The sequence below is a fragment of the Lissotriton helveticus genome, chromosome 7 (assembly GCF_964261635.1).
Source record: "Lissotriton helveticus chromosome 7, aLisHel1.1, whole genome shotgun sequence".
NCBI classification, from domain to species: Eukaryota; Metazoa; Chordata; class Amphibia; order Caudata; family Salamandridae; genus Lissotriton; species Lissotriton helveticus.
Genome location: NC_136068.1, coordinates 34944987 through 34966618, shown reverse-complemented (window position 1 = coordinate 34966618; position 21632 = coordinate 34944987). Strand labels below are relative to the sequence as shown.

General features: G+C 46.3%; 1 protein-coding gene across 1 annotated transcript in view; it reads left to right on the top strand.

The window, feature by feature from the left end:
* PRR19 (proline rich 19) overlaps positions 1 to 21632 on the top strand; it is a 115630-nt gene that overhangs the window by 4110 nt on the left and 89888 nt on the right. The window contains exon 2 of the mRNA XM_078651322.1: positions 19374 to 20467. Coding sequence (XP_078507448.1) covers positions 19405 to 20467 — 1063 coding nt within the window. The 5' untranslated portion in view covers positions 19374 to 19404. The remainder of the gene's footprint in view (positions 1 to 19373; positions 20468 to 21632) is intronic.

Below are 21632 nucleotides of genomic sequence, written 5' to 3'. Positions count from 1 at the left end.
AGTTTCTGCAAGCAGGGTCCTTAAAGCAGGAGACAGGCCGGTAGGGCTGGGACCAAGTCAGTTATTGTCTTCCTCTTTTGCTGCTGCACAGCTCTTTGGTCCTTCTTCTTAAGTCATCGAACCCGAGGAACATGGTTCAGGGTAGCCCTCAAATACTAAATTTAAGGGTGTTACTGAGATTGGGGGGGGCAGTAGCCAATGGCTATTGTCCCTTAGGGTAACTACACCCTTTAGGTACCCCCCACCCTTTAGTAACGAGAGGGCCACATCCCTATTCGTATTGGGCCTAATTCTACAAACCAAGATGGAAAATTTTGAAGAAAGGAGTTTACGTTCGCTCAGGGCCACCCTAGTGGTGTGCCAAGCCCAGTTAGACTCTCCTACACTTCTGGCTAATTTTCCCAACTGTCCTGCCACCAAAAAGATCTCCACTAGTTGGAGCTGCTCAAATCAGCATAACACATGGAGGGAGCCTTTGAGGCTCCCCACCAAGTGTTGCTGTTCCTGCAAGGGAGCGGTGGGGAGCACCTCCAATCAGAGCAGGCATTGTTTCTGACCTCTGAGAGTACAAAGGCTCTCACCCCATGAGCTCTGAAAACTGTCTGATGCTGGCTGGCAGCGACCAGTCAGCCAATACACTAGAAGTTGGTCGTTTTTCAGGGGACATCTCCAAGATGCCCTCTGAGTGCATTTTATAATAAATCTAACACTGGCATTAGGGTGGGTTTATTATGCAAAAACTTAGAAAAATGCACTTAAGTGCATTTTTCTAAGTTGTATGTTACACACACACATGTCCTTGGGACATGTGTGTGCGCAACACCAGTGTACATTACCATTTCAGGGCTGCAACAGGGTGTCCTTTGGACACCCTGGCACCTTTGAAATTGCTTCCTTATTTGCGATTCGCTAATTGCTAATCGCATTAGCGAATCGCAAATAAGGAAGCAGTAGAAATCGCTAAAAATATTGCGATTTCTACACGCATCCCGTTTTGCGAGTCTTTAATAGCGAATCCTTGAAATTCGCTATTAAGGACTCGCAAAACATGACTTTGATGAATCTGGGGGTTAGATCGTTGTTTAAACCATTGTCTATATTTACATTCTTGACAATGTCCAAGTTATCTGGCAACCTTTCCATTGGTATTGGTTCATCCTCCGCTAGTCAAAGTAACAGTTGCACATCATACAGGTCAGACACAGTGTGTTCAGGGAAGGAGGTTGTTCCACAAACGGCGGTCGTTGTATCGGAGTTGTGTGAAAATGATTCTTTAATATAAAAAATCGAGTAGATTTGTAAAGGTCCACAAATACATCAGTAGGATTCCCTACTTGTGTGGGGCAAAAGCCCAGTCCTTTACTCAAGACCCTTTGTTCCCTTCACTCTTTCCAACCCCTACTGTCAGTAGTAATGGAAGGTCCTTGTGTTTCCTGGAGCCTGTTTGCACCCCAGGACCCGCAGGTTCCTTTAGTTTTCTTCCATCTCCTCCCACCCCTTCAAGTTTTTGATCTTTTGTCATCTGTTTGTTGTCTGATCTCAAACTTTCCATTTTCACTAAAAAAGTAGATTGACCTTGTGGGGTGGAAGTACTTGGATCTCTATCTCGTACAGGGATGCTTTCTGCAGAAGTCCGTGAGCTACTACTAATAAATCTAGTGTCCAGAGTCTTATCGCGTCCTCTCATACCATCCCCTGGTACCTTAAGATTATCATACGTTCTTGCGAACGTGTACACTCTCCCTTCCTTGAAATCCATCTCATCACTCCTGATTTTCTTGAGTTTTGTATCTCTCAAGTATACCTGAAGACCTTCAATTATCTTTTCCAAAATGTCATAGTTCTTTATAATGACCTCTTTCAGATTACTTGTGTCAATCTCCTTTTCCATTTTGTCAATCTCAGTCTGTAATTTGGATACTTTACTGTCACTGTGTCTAATTAGTATTTTCATCATTGTCACAGATGTACCCTGTAAATTATCCTCCGACTCTGTCAATGATTCTTCATCGAGGTTTTCAAATGTCATACAGGCCCATAGGAATGAATGGGAAATTGCATGATTCAGATCGCTGCATGCAGACACACTTCGTTAGATCCAGGTGTTTGGCAGCTGTGCGTGGGATAGAGCCTTACTCCCATCAAAGGGGTTAAAGGACTGTGCTTCAGTTGGGAGAGGAAAGTTGGGCTTGGTTTTGCACTGCAGTAAAAGCTGCTGATAGGCAGTTTATGCTTCCTTGGCCATGTGTGCTTTGAAGTAGAGGTCATGTCCTTCATGAAGCATAAGGATTTTGTGGTAGTGGTGTGTTGGGAACGGAATCTCTGCAGCCTCATTTTGGAGAGACAGTCATGGAGCTGGACTGGAGGTGGACTTGCTTGGAGCGGTCAGGATTGAGTTCTCTTTTTATGTGAGAAAAGCAGCAGACATCTAGAACCTGATGAGAGTGAGGAAAGCTTTGAGACATTCGATGTATGAGCGTTAAGGCTCTTGTTGCTGCGTGTCTTTGGTGTGCGGATTTCTTGTGTCAATGGGTAGCCATGAGATCTCCGAAAGGTTCCATCCTGTGATCGAGGATTGAAAGGATTAATCTTTGGGGTGCTCTGCAGTTCACTAGTAGTTACTCGGCATTTCATAGGTGTGTGTGTGATTCTAATGGATGAACATAAGAGGCCTCTGAGAGATTAAGCCGGATCATAGGGCGAGGGATGCCATTACCCGTCCTGAAGCTGGCATTGTCTAGAACTTGGATAGTCATTGTCTCTGTGCCGCAATGCAGTATGAATGCAGTGTGAAGACTGACTACCAGCTCCAGAGAAGCATGTCTTCGGCTTTCTGTGTGACATTTCTAATTAAGGGTATGTGAGTGATTGACCAGGCACTGGCAGGGTTGGAAAGGCCCTGGGTGTCTTTTTAGTGGTTGGAGGATAAGTCCAGTGTTGTTTGTGCTGAAAAGAGATGCTCTGTGTGAGTGAGCCTATGCTGAAAACAAGGGATCCAGCACCATCCAGCGCCTTGCAGCGAGGCCGTATTAGGTTAATGGTAAAGAGACTCCGCTGTTTGAGACCAACTGTGCTATGATCAGGATAGGTGCCAGCTATATTTCATCTAGTAGTTTCAAGATTGCCTGACTTCCTGAATGTCTTTTAGCAATGACCGGCTTAAGCTGCAGCTGGTGTCATCAGTTGTTTGAAATAGTTGTAGCCTGTTTATTGATAGGACAATGGATGATTCCCATGCAGGGCTTCAGATAAGAGTTCGAAGCTAGATTATTTATTGTGGGGAGTAAAATACGTTTTAGAGAGTAAAATGGAATATCATTTTTAAGCATGTAAAACTTTAAAAAAACAATAGTAACTTTAGAGCATCAGTATTTTTGTTATAATCTATTCCTTTGTTGCATCTGGCAATTCACAAACATAAAAAGATGTATTTTTATCTGAAAAGCCACTGTTCGAATCATGCAAAAATGTTTTTTAATGTGGCACTGAGCGTGACCTATCACCTATCACCTATCAGTACAGTGCCGGCGAAATTTGAGGGACGTTGCTGTGTATCATTTACTCCCTATTTACCTGGTTATGACGAGTACAGCAGACCAGCATGCTGCTTATTAACTGGTGTGAAGTTCAGCCTAGACATTGAAGGATTTTGTAAAGAGGACGGAGCTTTAGGAGACCTTATAGGTTACGAACAGTAGCAAGTGAGATCTGTAGTGTCGGCAGTGTGTCATGGACCTTAGTGCAAGGAAGGCTGCTGTTTGAATTCTAAAGTACAGCAATATTCTGATGGATACATCTGCCTGTGGATTCCTCACCATTTGAATTTACCCCTGCACCAGCATTCCATGGAAACCTTTTCATAGCTCTCCCACATCGATGAGGACGTCACAGTAGCACGGCTCCGATGCGACTCCATATGATGTCACCGGAGCCATAAGAAGACCTCGTCCGCGTGCTGACGTCAGTTCCATTTTTTCCACGCCGTCGACGAGTAACAGTTTTTCTGGGACTCTCCATTTCTCGAGGATTTACATTGTTTCAGTTTCATTCTGTGGTGTAGAAGTGCGATGGCTACACAAAAGAAGTCAGGGTCCTAGTCTTTTTAAGGAATGTGGCGGTCGTATGTCCATCACGGACCCCACAAAGACTGCTTTTGGTCCCTGTTGTCGGATCACAACGTTGAAGGATGTTCGTCTTGTAGAAGAATGAATCCGAAGGTGCTTGAGAAGAGGGAGGCGAAGTTATTCATGGCCCGGGCGAGAAAAGAGAAGAGAGGCAGCAAGAGATCCAAGTCGAAGTCGACGACCCGCACACCTTCGAGGTCGTTGAAGAAGCACAAAATGAAGCATCACCATGGGTCCCAGCATTGTTCTTCAAAAGGCAAGTCTTTGAGGTCGGCTTCTCCTGGTCCGGTCGCCTTCTCCCTCGCCTTCTCCGCAGGCGACTCCGGTCCATTCTCCGGCACCAAGAGATTTGGCAGCGCCCAGGGAAACGTCTCCGGCACATCCTGCTTCACCTGCTCCAGTGTCCCCGTCGCAGTAGCCACCACCCACCTCACGGCCTCAGTCGGATCCAGACCAGGCGGCTCTGGATCCATACCCACTTTTTCCGGGTCCAGGTGCGGATACGTCGCATTTTCTTAATGCGATGTTTGCCAAAGCAGCTAACCCATCCAGCGTGCCAGCAGGCCCGTGGGTCTGATCTCCTATAACTTGGCCCAACATTATGCCCAGGCAACATTCGTGCCCTTCATGATTCCGTCATGGCATCTTCCGGCGCCAAGGTTTTCAGCCGGGGCCTTCCCTTCCCTTTGTTCGGCACTGCTGGCTGCTACTGAAGGTCCTCTTTCGACGCCGGCACTGATTCCGAAGATGCGCTCCAGGAGGGAGGCCCAGAGGCTGCTGGAAGAAGAGGAGTTCCAGGGACAGCAGGAGCAAGCTGAAGAGGGGGAAATCCTTGACTCTGTGGATGATTTTGAGGATCTTCAGGAGGCCAGTGGTTTGGATGCTTACCTGGAGTGGGAATTGTCTTCACCTAAGGCAATGCCTTGTCAGGATGTGTCTCCATATCACACTGTTATCAGGAAGGCTACTGACCTGTTGGATCTGCAATTGCCCACTGCAAAGACCAGCTCTAACATTCTGACTGAGGTTTTACACTCTCCTTCCTCAGGGGTCGAGCCTTTGCTCCTATTCAATGAGGCATTAACTGAGCTGATTTTGGAAGTGTGGCAGAAGCCTATGTCTGCCCTAGTAGTCTCCAGAGCAGTGGCAAGATGCTATAAGGCTGCTCTGGGGATCCAGCTTTTTTAACCTCTCACCCTTCACCGGAGAGTTTGGTGGTTTAGGCTTCATGGTCATCCAAACAGTCTGCAGGATCCTTCCGGGGGATAGGGATTCCAAAAAGCTGGAGCAGTCAGTGAAAAAAGTGTTCTCTTCGGCAAGCATGGCCTTAAAATCTACAAACACCACATGCTTGTTGGGAAGATATGTCCACGTTTTGGTAGACACAGCCAAAGAGGTGGCTCCTAAGCTGCCGGAGGATGTTCAAGGTCACTTTCTGCAGGTGTTGACTTATACGCAGGCTTCAGCCCGTCAGTTGATCCAGTCAGGTTTGGATACAGCGGACTCAGTTGCCAGGGTGATGGGATCTTCGGTGGCTACCAGGAGGCACACCTGGTTAAGAGGTTTGGGGTTTTCTCCGGATGTGCAAGCCACTCTGCTTGATCTTCCTTTTGATGGTTCCAGGCTCTTTGGGCCAAAAGCGGATTCTGCAACGTTTCAAGGATAGCAGGGCTACTACGAGAACCTTAGACCTGCAGTCCCAGCCTAGGGGCTATCGTTACAGGAGATTTCATGGATTTGGGAGGTCGGGTTCATTTCGAGGCCGTCGGCAGCAGCAGCAGAACCCCCGGTACAAGTCTGCGGGGGGACGCCCAGCAACAGTCCTCCTCCTCCTCTTCTTTTCCCCCCACTGGTTCTACAGGGAAACAGCTCTAGATCCCTCATTTTGGAGCATGTTGGCCCCGTAGGAGTCCGGGTGTCCAATTTTCTACAAAATTGGAAATGCGTTACATTGGATCTTTGGGTTTTGAATCTTGTAGAAAATGAGTATGCCCTATCTTTCCAGGAGTTTCCCCCTCCTTACCCTCATCGCCAGGGCTAGTGTTCGGAGGACCATCTGTTGCTCCTGCAGCAAGAGGTCCTGGCCTTGCTACAGTAAGGTGCGATAGAGATGGTTCTGGATCAGGAAAGGGGTCAGGGGTGTTACTCCCAATATTTCCTGATCCCCAAAAAGGAAGGGCGGTTGAGACCGATCCTGGACCTCAGGGTCTTGAATTTTTACCTCAAGCAGGAGAAGTTCAAGATGTTGACCCTAGCTCAGGTTCTTCTGGTGCTGCAGCAGGAAGACTGGTTGGTGTTGATCGATTTCCAGGATATGTATTTCCACATCCCCATCCTGAAGTCTCATCGGAAGTAGCTCCATTTTACGGTGAGATCTCAACACTACCAGTTTGCGGTCCTTCCGTTCAGCCTTACTTCCGCACCCGGGTCTTCACAAATGAGATGGTAGTGGTTGCAGCTCATCTCAGACGGTTGGGGATTCGATTGACTGCTCAAAGCGAGGTTGCCAGAGTTGGTGCTGCATCATATGCAAATAACTGTTCGGCTGTTGGGCAACTTTGTTTTTTCAATAAATGTACCCGAATCGCAGCTGGTGGCCTCTCAGCGCAACCTGTCCATAGGGGCAGTACTGGACACTACTGTAAACCATGCCTCCCCGCTTCCTCAGAGGATTCTAGACATCCAGGCTATGATTCCATTGTCTCAAGAAGGGGCGGAAGTCCAGTCCTGAAGGTCTTACTCCTGCTAGGTCTGTTCGCTTCCTGCATACTGTTGGTCAACCATGCACGCTGACATATGATGGCACTCCAGTGGTGCCTCCGCAAGCAGTGGTTTCAACACAACGGAGATCTCAGGGAGGTGGTCAGAATCTCCAGAGACATTGTGGCGGATCTGTATGGTGGAGAGTTTCAGGCAACCTTTCTCAAGGGAAGACATTTCAACCTCCTTCTCCAGTGGCCACAGTGATAACGGATGCCTCCACTCTGAAGTGGGTTGCTCATCTGGGGGATATGGAGATCAAGGGTCTTTGGTCTTTAGAGGAAAGATTGCTTCATATAAATCTTCTAACCGCCTGGATCAGGAGGGAACATATAAATACCTGGGAGTAACGTTAGATCGCCACCTTAACTACAAGCAATATCTAAAACAGCGGAAAGCAAAAGCAAACCGCATTTAAAATCTTGGAAAAAAAAACGAAGTGACTGTTCGACGACTCACTTATTAAAGGTTGTGGCAGTAAAATTCTTGCCATCAATCACATATGGTTCGGAACTCCTAAATAAAAAGGACGCAAAAATGTTGAACACCGCCTAAACCAGTCTCTTCAAAAATCTATTTACAATTCAGCGCCACATTCCACAAGCCCAGATTAGGTTGGAATTCGGGTAAAAAAAAACCAGATCCCATCAAGACAAGGAGCGCTGATAAAATACTATTGGAGAATGAGGGAAGCAGATGAAGAGTCTCTGGCACACTACTGCTGGCTGTAGGTTGAAAGGCAATCCAGATTGAGTAACTCGGTTTACCCATTCCTGAAGCAATCAATTGAAGCTCTAAAGTTAGAGGAAGCTTGGCACACAATACAATCCTATCCAGAGTTCAAACGAATAGTCAATAAAACGATCAAGCAAATATCTCAGGAAACAGACAAAATCTCACTGACCTCAAAAATCAACTTTTTAAAATCTCACCCAGAAACACCCTTTGCTGACCCATATTTCTCACTACATAATGGGATCACGACCACTGACATCATTTTCTTCACTAGACGTAGAGCCCAATGGAGGAAAGCCTTCCTAGCCTTACTCTCGATTTCCTCGACGAGGAAATCCGCACACGGTCTTATGATCTACACTGCTCCATCACAACTCTTCCCAGCCACAGCCACCATCACCATCTACAACAACGGAACTATTCTCATTCAATCCACGGACCGCAGTCTTAACCTATTTGATAACATCTTCCCTATTATTAAAGAGCATGTATCTAATCCTCCTACTTCCTCCCGTTTGACCCTCACACCTAGCACTCCAGATTCCTCAACGCCTACCCTCTTTGCCACCCTCCCACCCCCTACCCCCCTGCCATCAAGGAGCCCTGGACCTTACTCCTCCGTCAACCTTTCTATCCTACCCTCCAACACCCTTCCTTCTCTTCACCTAACCCTCACATTCCTCCAACCTGCTCGACCGTATCTACTAATTCACCTCTTTCACAATCTCTTAGGCTTCCCGCAATGCCCACAGCCCCTTACACCTCTTATCCCTCCTCCTCCATCACCATCCCTCCCCCTGCCTCCCCCCTATCCCACAACAACACCTTCTTCCTCCCTCAACCCAGTATTGATTCCTCTCACGCATCTTGTATAGAAGCTGTTCTCTCCCTGGCTCCAGTCAGAGACCACTCCCCTCCCAACAACACTTCTACCTTCACTCTCTCTACTCCTACACCCTCCCCTGCTCCTTCCAAAATCTACTCGGTCACCTTGAACTCTGATCCACTCCATCCCACTCAACACCCCTGTGATCCCCACGTGTTGTATAAAAGGTCTACACACCACGTCCACCCTATCAATGCCCCACCCCCCTCTAACTCTCCTTTAATACACTTCACTCCCCCTATTTCTCCTCACACCTGCCTTCTCCTACCTAATGCACCCACTATCCATATAGCTGCTAATACAGCCCCTCTAATCACACACACTACACCCTCTCATACGTTTCCACCAACCACTACACCAGAGCTTACCACATTCCTGGACACACCTACCACCTCTCTCCGCCAATCACTAACCATTCCCACTTCCCTTACACCTATGCCATCGATGTGCCCTACACTCTACGAATCACCCCCCCTTCCCCTCCCTTGCCTTCACCTGATTTCACACCTAACCGAGCCAAACCTCCCCAACTCATACCTCGCTCCAACACCAACACCACTACTGTTCCAATCAACAGTTTGGACAAGATTATGGCAACCCTTCTTCAAATTAAAGACGAACTTCATTCTTTCAAAGAGTTGCTCTCGAAACAACCCAAGCACCCCATACCCCCCCCAACCTTCTCACCCAACAAGCCCACCACCCACCCTCCACTTCCAAGCAAACAGAATCCTCCTTACTGGACATCCATTCCCTCCCGTAATTCTGCCACCCGTCCTCTACGAAGCTTAAACCCACTTTCGGCGTACGACATACGCTCCCTCCTGCGCTCATATGATCTCGTACCCTTGACCCACACAGCCCCCACACACCTTCCCATCCCTACTATCCCTCCCAACCTCCACAGGTCCTCCAAACAGAATGTTAGAAGTATCGTTGCCAGTAATCTAAAAAAGGTCACACTCACTCTCGACCCCTCTTCCTCCCCTATCACTCCTCGGCTTAAATGCTCACTTCTGAACTGTAGATCGGCCCCTAAACATGCCTCAGACATTGCAGACCTCATTATCACACATGACCTAGACTTGATCATACTCACCGAAACCTGGTTAACAGACTCTTCCTCGCCACTCATTGACATTCTAGTTCCCCCTAATTACCACATCATCAGACTGGATAGGGTTGGCAAAATAGGGGGTGGAATCGCATGTATTCACCGGAGCAACCTCTCAGTAATTAGAGCCAGTTCCCCTATATTCCCCTCCTGCGAACACCTCTGCCTTGATATCAACAGCGTAGGTAATCCTGTATGCTCCCTACATATTATCTACCACCCACCAGGAGACAACCTCACCTTTACTGAACACCTAATGGACCTGGTCACAACGAACTCTGGACGTCAACACACACAAATATTCCTTGGTGATTTCAACCTCCATTGGAACGATCACAACGACCCTGTGGTCAATGGTCTCAAAAACGTCCTCAGCGCCCTAGACCTCACCCAAATTTGCAACAGCCCCACCCACGATAAAGGCTCTATCCTGGATCTTATCATTTCCAAAGCCGAATCTATCCAACTCGAGTCGATCCAACCCTGTGACTGGTCTGACCACTTCATTATTACTTTCTTTATCATCGAAAAAATTAAATCTAATCTGGTTCAATCCACCAGATCTACGGTCTGGAAGAGAGACTTGAGGAAACTCAATCCCAACTCACTACCCTCCCCCAGCTACAATCTTCTCCTACTCCCACTGGCGCTGTTGACGTACAGGTTCTTACTGACCACTACCTCAAATCGATGACCTTCATTATCAATGAAGCTGCCCCTCTTCAGCTAAAGAATGTTTCTTCTAAAATCTCTAAACCATGGTATGACGGGCTTCTTAATGATGATAGACGAGCGATGAGACTGGCGGAACGTAATTGGAGATCTGTCCCGTCAGCTTTGCACCTCAAAACACTAAAGAAAAAAAGAAACGCTTACTTTAGAAAAATCAAACGCTCGAAAAGCTGCTTTCTTTAGCCACCAGCTTGACCAAGCAAGAAAGCGACCTAAAAAACTGTTCGAGTTAATCAAAACTCAATCCAGAGATTGCCCTCAAAGTCTCTTAAACATCTCTAGTGCACTACCGACCTGTGAAGAATTCTCTACTTTCTTTAATTTAAAGACAGACAACATCAGGAAAGATCTCCTCACAGATCCAAGTCTTTACTCTAACCCCCACAGCAAAATGCCCATTGATTTAAAAAACAATGCTTTGTGGTCATCCTTTGAAATGTACTCGGGAAGAAAATATTGCCAAGATTCTAAGCACATTGAAGCCTTCCAATCACCTCACTGATCCTCTACCCGCAAACGCCGTAAAGGACTTTATCCCATTACTTCTCCCCCTCTGGACCAAAATCATTAATAGCTCACTTCAACAAGGATGCCTCCCGGACTCCCTCAAAGTGGGACAGGTTTCACCCATGCTAAAGAAACCCATAGCGGACCCCTTCGAGCTTAACAACTATCGCCCTATCACCAATATCCCTACCTTGGCCAAACTCCTAGATAAATGTGTACACCTTCAACTGACAAAACACATCGAGCACCTTCACCTCCTCAACTCACACCTTCAAATTCATGATCAGAACGGTTCTTGCCTCCTCATACTACTCGATCTCTCATCAGCCTTTGATACGGTCAAACACAAGAACTTACTCGATTTGCTGAATCTCAGAATGGGTATTTCAGGGACAGTACTCAAGTGGTTCACCTCCTTTCTGCATAACCGGACTAAAAAATTCAAGATTAACAATACTATGGCCACACCAGTTCCTGTAACACTTGGTGTCCCTCAAGGATCCTCCCTCTCCCCTACTCTGTTCAATCAAGTCATGGAACCTCTTACCGCACTACTCCAAGCATCTAATGTTCAATTTCACATGCACGCAGACGATATCCAGCTCTACCTCAAAATACACACCCTTGATGACATCAAAATACTCAACACAACGCTTAGGAACACTTAGACTTGTCTGGCAGAGAATCACCTCAAACTTAACGCGCTAAAAACGGAATTCCTCCTAATAGCTCCTCCCACCAAAGTCCCCATCACTCAGGCCTGGCTTAATCATCTCACTGCACTCAACGTTCATCCTACTAATGTGGACTCAGCAAAATCTTTAGGCATAACCCTCGACTGCAATCTCAATATGCATCATCACATCAGCAATGCAACGAAGGGAGCTAATTTCCAAATCAACACATTGCGGAAGTTGAAACCTTTCCTTCCTCCAAATGACTTCAGAACTGCAGTCCAAGCCCTAGTCATCCCTCAAGTGGATTATGGAAGTGTTGCCCTCTGTGGTCTCCCCATATCGACAACCGCACCATTAAAAGCCTCTATTAATGCTGCAGCCAGACTAATCACGGGCTCAAAAAAACGTTCACACATTTCTCCTGATCTAAAAGCTTTGAACTGGTTGCCCTACGAAGCTAGAATACACCTGAAAATCGCCTGCATGACCCACAAGGCTATACACCACAACTCCCCCAGCTACCTCGCTCAGAAACTGACAATCTCGGGTGGCTCAAGAGCGACAAGAAGCGCAGACAATCTTCTTTTGAAACCTCAGAGATTTCACAAGAAAAAAACATATAAACGCTCCTTCTCAGGGATGGCGCCCAGGATATGGAATGCCCTCCCTCCAGAAATCAGACTTATCTCATCCACAGCATCCTTCAAAAAAGAAGTAAAAGCTCTCCTCTTAGCTAAATTTACCTGAACTTTGACTTTTGTAATCTCGGATCTCAGTACTCTTCCTCCTATGACTATGTATATTGACCACCTATGCACCGTTGCTACCTTACCTTGTTTCTTTTTTGTAACCATTTGCTCATCTTTGCACAAAATGTTTTGTTTAATTATTACACCTTTGCCTTTTTATCCCATTCTGTGTGTAAAGCGCTCTGATATCCGTAAGGATCTTGTTCGCGCTGTATAAAACTTCCAAAATAAATAATAAAATAAATAAAATGTTGAAGCCTCAACCATATCTGTCAGAGCATTTTGCAAATCGCACAAAGCAGAAACTGATTTTACTGAGACCGGGAGCTTATCTATCAAAAGACCTAATCCTAAAATGGAAACGGACCTTGCCCTCAATGGACTGCCGCCTTTGTGGACAAGGAGATGAATCATTGCTCCACCTGCTATGCATTTGTCCGGCATTATTATCCATACGGAAAGCACTCCTACGGCCAACAATAAAAAGAGAAAAAATAAAGACCTGTAGATCTGCCGTAATAAAATGCTTAGGAGGCTCGACAGTATAACTGGCATGTAAAGCAATAAAGTTTCTGAGCTTAGCTGCAAACGAACTAGAAAAGAGAGACAGAGAACTCGAACCGGTAAGGCATGCAAGGTGATAAAGCTTAATTAATCATTCTTCAGTCTATTTGTTTAAAGCATGATGCACTTTACCTTGGAGAAATAACAGGGATTCATCAATCGCACCAGCACTTTATCTCAGACCACCAAGCTGAACTCAAAAGATCTCATATAGGAAATACACATACAAAGACATAGTCTCTCAAAATCATATATTTATTTTTAAATGAACATCGCCATTTTATTTGCTAATCGCCCTAGGGCCACTCTGAGAGATCACACAACCAGCCTGGCCGAACACAGCCCGAGTATAACCTAAGAGGTACGTTTTTTCATAGCATTACTGGCGATCACAAGACTGTAGGAATCAACTGTACTTTGTTTTAACATGTTATTTATTACAAATTTTAATGAGAGTTTACCAACAAATTTGCTCGTGAATTTTATGTGTATCAGAGGTTGTGCTTCTCTTTTATGATTTAAATGAAATAAAATAAAAGTAATTTCATTCTCATAAATCTTCTAGAATTGCGGGCGATTTGTTTGGCTCTCAAGGCCTTTCTTCCCTCCCAAGGCGGTCAGTCAGTTCTGGTCCTGACGGACAACACTACAGCGATGTGGTACATCAACAAACAGGGAGGAGTAGGGTCGTATCCTCTGCAGCTCTGGTCCTGTGTTCAGGACCATTGGAATTGCATAATTGTGAATCATCTGGCCGGAGTGCTGAATGTGCGTGCGGACAGTCTCAGTCGGCAATACTCGGCCGATCACAAGTGGTGTCTCCATCCGGAGGTAGTCCACCACATTTTCAGAATGTGGGGGTTTCCTTGGTTGGACCGGTTTGCCACTAACGAGAACGTACACTGCCCCTCGTTCTGCAGTCTCCAGTGTCTGATGCGGGGAGCGTTGAGGGACGTGTTTCAATTAGATTGGAGTCTTCTACTTCTTTACGCGTTTCCTCCCACACCCTTGATTTCCCAGGCTCTGAGGAAGTTTCGCCAAAACTGAGTCCAAGTCATATTAATTACCCCGAATTGGCCAAAAAGAGTGTGGTACACAGACTTTCTTCATCTGTTATCGCACCCTCCAGTCCGTATCACTCTCAGGTCAGATCTCCTCTCGCAGTCGCAGGGGCAGGTTCTACACCCCCACCTCCAGAGCCTTCACCTTCATGCTTGGAGAATGAACCGGGCAACCTGAGTTCTTTCTCTCTCCCACCGGATGTGGTGGATGTTATTTTATCGGCCAGAAGACACTCCACCAAATCTGTTTATTCCCGTCGATGGGCCAGATTTGTTAAGTGGTGTGGATGGAGTTTGATTGATCCCTTGAAGGACCATTTATCGGAAGTTCTTAGCTTTTCAATTTCCTTGGCCCAGCAAGGTCTTTTTACAAAGAAAATGTAATTGATTTTATAGCGTTACATAATACAAACTACGTAACATAAACCCGTTGTATCACGTGTGGTCACAACAGCATGACAGTGCATAATACCTGTTACAGTCTAACACTGGTTGGCTTAAGGTGACTACATTCCGCCCGGAAGTCCAAACGAAATTTCTGGACATGCCTTATGATGGTCAGCTTCTTTTTGGCACTCATATTGACGAAGCTCTTCAAGGCATAAAAAAGGAAACAGACACGGCCAGGGCTTTGGGTACCCCTCAATTTAAAAAGCCCCCTTTTTGAGGCTCAAAGGGTAGAGGACAGTCTTCCACTACAGGAAACTTCCAACAATATCGGTCTCCCTATTCCTCCTCCAACCAGCAATATCGGCCACAATTCCAACAGCAGCAATCTTCATTCACTATGTCCTCCTTCCGCGGAAAGGGCGGACGACAGAAGGATTCCTCCCAGCATCAATTACTTTTCTCTACCTCTGGTCTCCATTTCCTCTCCACCCTCCAAAGTAGGAGGAATATTTACCATTTTTTACACAATTGTAAACAAATAACAACGGACCGTTGGGTTCTTCAACTGGTATAATTTGGACACTCACTGGAGTTCGTTCAGACTCCTCCGCAGACCCCTCCTCGGCCTATGCTTCACATAAATCTGCACCTTTTACTCCAGGAAATCTCACTAATGATCCAGAAAGGAGCTATAGAGGGGGTTCCTCTTCGTCAGCGGGGGAAGGGTTTTTACTCCCGTTTTTTCCTGATGCGCAAAAAGGAGACGAAATGGAGACCAATCCTAGATTTGAGAAGTCTCAACAAGTTCTTAAAGAAACAATTGCTTTGCATGGTCATCATTCAAGAGGTGCTGCAACTTCTCAATGCAAATGACTACTTGGTATCTTTGGATCTTCAAGATGCCTATTTTCATATCCCTATCCACAGGAATCACAACAAATTTCTGAGGTTCGCTGTGGCAGGCAGACATTACCAATTCCGAGTCCTGCCCTTCGGACTCAAGTCAGCCCCACACATTTTTACAAAATGCCTTTCTCCAGTGGCTGCATACCTCAGACAACAACGTCACCAAGTTTTTCCCTATCTCGACGACTGGCTCGTCAAGGCACCTTCTCTAGATGTCGCAAACAGATCTTCCAACGCCTGTCTAGAGCTTTTCAGTCGCCTGGGGCTCACTCTCAATCAGGACAAGTCCATCCTCCAACCTTCTCGACAGATAACTTTTCTGGGTGCTATTCTCGATACAAACCAGAAGAAAGCTTTCCCGTCACAAGAGTGACAGTGCAAACTTCTTCACCTGGCAAAACGCATAAGATCCAGGAAGTTCCTTTCAGTACGCCTGTTCAAATCCCTTCTCGGGATGATGTCATCCTATATTCTGTTGGTTCCCTACTGTCGCCTCCACATGTTTCCTCTCCAGGAATCACTCTCCACTCAGTGGATTTATGCCAAAGTATCCTTCAACGATGTCGTTCAAGTGACCCCCTCAAATGGTCACTTCTCTACAGTGGTGGACTCGTCCATGGAATCTTTCTCAAGGCCTGCCCTCCTTACTTCCAGCCTCTCCACAAATAATCACAATGGATGCATCCCTGGAGGGTTGGGGAGCTTTCCTCCAAGAACTCCAGATCAGCGGAAAGTGGTCTACTTCCGAACGGAAGCTTCACATAAACCTCCTCGAGCTACGATCTGTTTATCTGGCCCTCCTGGCGTTCTTGCCCAGGATCAAAGGTTCTCTAGTGCTTGTCCGGACGGACAATACTACGACAATTCACTACCTAAACAAGCAAAGGGGTACTCGTTCACTGCCACTCTCTCACGAATCGCAAAAGATCTAGAACTGGTTTGCTTCAGCACAACATTTCCCTACGAGCGGAATATGCTCCAGGAAAGGACAATGTGCTGGCCGATTCACTAAGCAGGCAGCAAACAACATGTCACGAATGGGAGTTGAACCAGCGGACTCTCGACGGCATATTCTCTCAATGGGGCACCCCTTTCTTGGATCTATTTGCCACCCAGCACAACGCCAAATGCCAAAACTTCGCAAGCTGGCATCCCCAATGGGGATCTCTAGGGAATGTATTTTCGATAGCATGGTTCAACGTTTTTGCCTACGCTTTTCCACCGATTCCCCTGACTCCCAGGGACCTCAGGAAGTTGAAGGCAGAACCCTGCACGCTAATCCTGATAGCTCAAGCGTGGCCTCGCCAGCATTGGTTCACAGAGCTCCATCTTCTCTCCCTGCAACCACCGATTCCTTTGAAACCGTTTCCCTCTCTCCTCACAATGGACCAGGTACAAGTCCAACATCCGGATCCAGCATCTCTTAATTTATCGGCTTGGCTCCTGAGTTCCGAGAGTTCCATGGCCTAGACATTCCTCCGGACTGCAGGGCAGTTCTGGATCGGGCTCAAGCCGACAGTACCAACAAGACATATTCCTTGAAATGGAAGAGATTCTGCATCTGGTGTAAGTCTGCGAATGTACACCCTCTCTCTTCTTCTCCTGAGCAAATATTGCCTTACCTCTCCATCTGGCGACTTCAGATCTTGCTCACACCTCTATTAAAGTTCACCTGACAGCAATATCCCGTTTCAGGAGATCTTCTACAGGCCCTTCTCTATGGTCAAGTAGACTGATTAAACAATTTGTCAAGGGTCTGTTTAGGACTTTCCCTCCCGTAAAGTCTCTACCTCCAACTTGGCAACTCAACATAGTTCTTGCTCAGCTTATGAAACACCCTTTTGAGACGATACACAAAGCCGATCTCAAGTTTCTTTCTTGGAAGACTGCAATCCTTCTAGCCCTTACGTCTGCAAGACGAGTAAGCAAGCTTCATGCATTCTCGATTCAAGACCCTTTTCTTCAATTCAAACATGGTAGGGTTATACTTCGGACTAATCCCAAGTTTGTGCCCAAAGTCCCGTCGGACTTTCACCTTAATGAGCGTATAGTTTTACGAACCTTTTTTCCAAAATCCTCAAACGGCGGCAGAAAGAGCTCTACATTCTCTGGATCTTAAACGCTGCCTTAAATTCTACCTTGACAGAACAAAGGCATTCCGCAAATCCAACCAACTCTTTGAAGCTTACAGTCTACCTAGGAAAGGTTTTCCACTTACTAAACAAAGTATTTCTCGGTGGATTTCTGGAGCTATTACTTTCAGTCACCAGCAAGCGGGCCAACCCTTGCACTCCATTGTTTATGCCCATTCCACTAGAGCGATTTCTACCTCCATGGCACTCTTTGCAGGTGTGCCTATCACAGACATTCACAGAACGGCGACATGGAAGACGCCGCATACATTTGCCAAGTATTACTGTTTGGATACTCATGAAGGATGCTGCAGTGGGACAGGCGGTGTTACGTCATCTATTTCAATAGAGGTGAGCCTTCTTTTCATCCCACCATCCTTTTCTTTTTACACACACATTTCTCCATTGAGTTCTGTACTGTTTTTCTTTGATTGCAGTTTGGTAATTTCTATTTTCACATTGATATGTTATTATCTGGTGAACCTGTACATTCTGTGCCATCCAAAATGTGCTTATCATTGCTTACTACTCTGATTCAGGCATGTGAATCTATGAAAGATACCCTAATACTGGATAAGAAATGCGTTACTTACCTGTAACTGAAGTTATGCAGTATTGGTATCTTTCATAGATTCACATGCAACCCACCTGCCTCCCCTGGAAGAGCTCACCTAATTCTCTCAGTGATACATCCACTTAGCACTGTGCCTATAAAAATCTGAGGGACTAGAGCTCCTTCCAGGAAGGTTCCAGAGGGTGATGATAGCTGATTGGTTGTTCTCTAGAGTTTGGTCCTCATTACAAAAGGACCTGGATATGTTACTAATGTGAGGCCTTTGGCCTATCTCTCTATATGTCTAATGGGACATTCATTTTCATATGTACCGGGGACTCCCATCCCGACGACGGGGAATGATTGATTCGGGAATGTGAATCTATGAAAGATACCATTACTGGATAACTGCAGTTACAGGTAAGCAACGCATTTCTTCTGGTGGATACAGTATCTGCCTTTGGATTCCTCACTGACCCACCCTCCTCCCTGTTGTCTACCTACATATACGAAAAAGATTTTTGCGCATGACATTCTTGTATTTCTTTGTCATTCGCATTGTTATGATGCTTTTTGTTAGGAAATGTCTTGGCTTTAGCTTTTCCTGTTTTCTTTCGTTCTTCTTTTAATCATAGACTGTGTATATTTCGGTATTTATTGTATACTGTGTATAATTGCGGTATGTTGTCAATCCACCCGTTCTCCTCGAAGTCACAAAAAATGGGTGGAACTGACTTCAACAAGCCGACAAGATTTTCTTATGGCTCTGGTGACGCAAGCGGAGTCGCGAGTGGAGCCGTGCTATTGTGACGTCCTCATCGACGTGGGAGAGCTATGAAAAAGTTTCAGTGGAATATTGGCGCTGGGTAAATTCAAAAGGTGAGGAATCCACAGGCAGATACTGTATCCACCATAAAAAGCGTTACAGAAGGTAAGTAAGTTGTTCTTCAGGGCTAGTGGGCCCCTCTGGCCCCTTTCTGCCCCGGTGCAGCTGCACTTCATTCCTGAATGAGACCTGTAGTTCTTCTGAATGAACTGAGGTCAAGTGTTTGAGGACGTTCAAGTGACTTGTGAGATGGGCGAGTTTAAGCGGCCTGTCATCCATTGAGCAGATAATGCTGTAAGTGTTTCACCAGAAGGTGATACTGGTCATTGGGTGCCGGCAGGCAGATGATCTGCTCTGTTGTGAATACACTAAAGAGATGGAACAGCACTCGGGAAGAAAATTGGGTCTTCTGTGTCTCCTGAAAGAAAGGATGAGCTTGAGTGGGTGTTACTGTAGAAGGGGAAGTTTCTGTGGCAAGGAGTAAGGTTACTGTGTTAAGGAGGATTTTAAGCCTTCGTATGGGGTGAGTCTTGTTAAAGAGGACGGTTTGATGTTGTTCATTTAAGTTTTGGATTTGACCTCATTTATGATCTGTATGGCCTATTTTACTCTTGATTTTTATATTTCTTCCTAAAATAAATGTCTTTGGTGTTCTAGACTCAGCAGCATCCCCTACCTTTCAGGTGCCATGAGCCAGTGCAGTGGAAACCATGAGCCTGCCAGGCCATCTGAGCACAGAGGCCACCTACAGCCTCGTGGAGATGTGGATGGGGAACACCCTGGGAGCTCCAGCAAGAGGGTTGGACAGGCATATTCCAGCACCACTGAGAAACCGAGGATCCAGCGTAGGAAAACCAAACGTGAGCGGAATCATGCCAAATTCAGAAGAACCTCTCTGGAGCAGAGGGGTAGTGACGAGGCTTTCCAGAGGGTGCAGATCTCTCAGCGCTGTGCATGGTCTGCTTCAGCCACATGCCTGAAGAGCATCTGTCGCTCTGAGCCTGCCATTATTACAAAGAACCGTCTCACCCAGCACCTGGGAATGTTCAACCGAGAGGTGAAATCTGCTGACATCGGTCGGCTTCTGGCAGGTGACTCGGATCTGGCTGAGTTGGCACTGGAGAAGTCCATGCACCACCAGGACAGTACAGTAACAGTAGAAGAGGCAAGACCAGTGAATCACAGCCCTGAAGAAAGAGTTGAACCAAGTCAGACAGCAGTGCAAGAGATGGAGAGCTTAAGTGCGAGGCTGCTGAATGAGAATCGTTGGCATCCTAACAACAGAACTCCAGCGACCAGTCCATGCTCTGAGTACTGTAGCACACACTCCACTCTATCTTCTTTATTAGGCCTCCCAGTCAAAGGGACTACAACTTCACAGTCCATCAGTGACCAGGACAATACACTCATCCAAAGGGCGCCATTGGATCAGAGAATACCTTTGAGTGACAAGGAGAACACACCCCTTGGAAGGGCGCAATGTGGCCAGAGTAAAGGCTCAAATGACACGGACAGACAGAATCCTGATAGGGTGGCAGAAGTCACGAGGAGTGTACCAGTCAAAGAAGTGGTAGTACAGCTGCTTACCATTCTGAACACCCCACCTGCCTTTGTGGGTCGCAGCCTCATCAATGAAAGACAGCAGAGCATTATGGCCCTCCTTGTGGACCGGCATGGATCTGTACCAGACATATCTGGGTTAACCGCCTGCAGAAAGCTGGATTGCAGCAGCACCCCAGGTGCACACAAAGGTAAAGTATGAACTTTGCTATCCTAATCTCTGTGCATCACAACTAATTGTGTATTAGCTGCTCTCAGAGCCCCTTTCAGAGAGCCACTGGGCACACCGGGGCTACTGGGCCCAACTGTGGTGGTTAAGGCCCTTTTCTCCTGAAGTCCCAGGGCCCGACTTATTATGAGCAACTGGGCCAAGTGCCCCTTCTGCACTTGACTCTCAGTGGTAGCTGTGGTCGAGCTGTCAAGGCTCCCTTGTGTCGGATGTAGATATAGTTCTGATGGACACATCTGCTTGTGGAGTACTCCCTAAAAGGGGTAAGGTAGTACTACATAAGATCACTAAGACAGTGGTTGAGAAAAGCTTGGAATCAATAATAAAATGTTTGAATGAACCCTCGTCACACGCGGAAGTACTGGAGTCATATGCGCAAATAACATAAACAATCTCGAAAACATTGAAAGTAGAAATAACAAGCATTTACAATGCAATGGTTTCGCCTTTGAAAAAGTTAGAGCTATTGGCATTGTAAATGACAAAATTTGTATTTATGTGTTGGTTTTGAAAACAGAACCTGAAGTCTGAAGCCCCGTGAGCCCAATGGGTGTTGCGCGCCTGCACTATAGTGTACACTTTCCGCCACCTACAATTTTACTACTGGTGTTATCCTTGGGGATGTTTAAATCACCCTTCAAACGTCAATAATCCTGTGCTTAATTTGAGCTGATGGTTTCTGGTGCACGGCAACAGCACTTAATTGTCAACTGCTTGGGACAGTCTGCCACAAGGTGGCAGTGTCTGGCTAATTTAGGGATGATCACAACAACAGGTAATTATTAAATCAGTACACATTCAAATGACAATTACCTGCCGCCCTACAGCTTTCGAGGCCTGACATAATCCGAGCTGTCCCACTTGTAGGAGTGTGATGGTTAGCTGTTGTGTTGTTACGATCACGGGCAACATGGCAGGGGGATTGTGTGGTGCAAACTGCAGTGGCTTCCTGACGAGTGTCCTGGAACTATTTTTTTTTTTAGGGTTTGTTACAAATTAAGCACTGCCTTAATCTCAAACGCCTAAATACACCGCATGGATGATACACGAACAGGGCGAATCAAGTATATGATTGTTGAGCAGGTCTGAGGGATGCCCGTCTTGACTGTCGTGAGCTCATTTAAAGT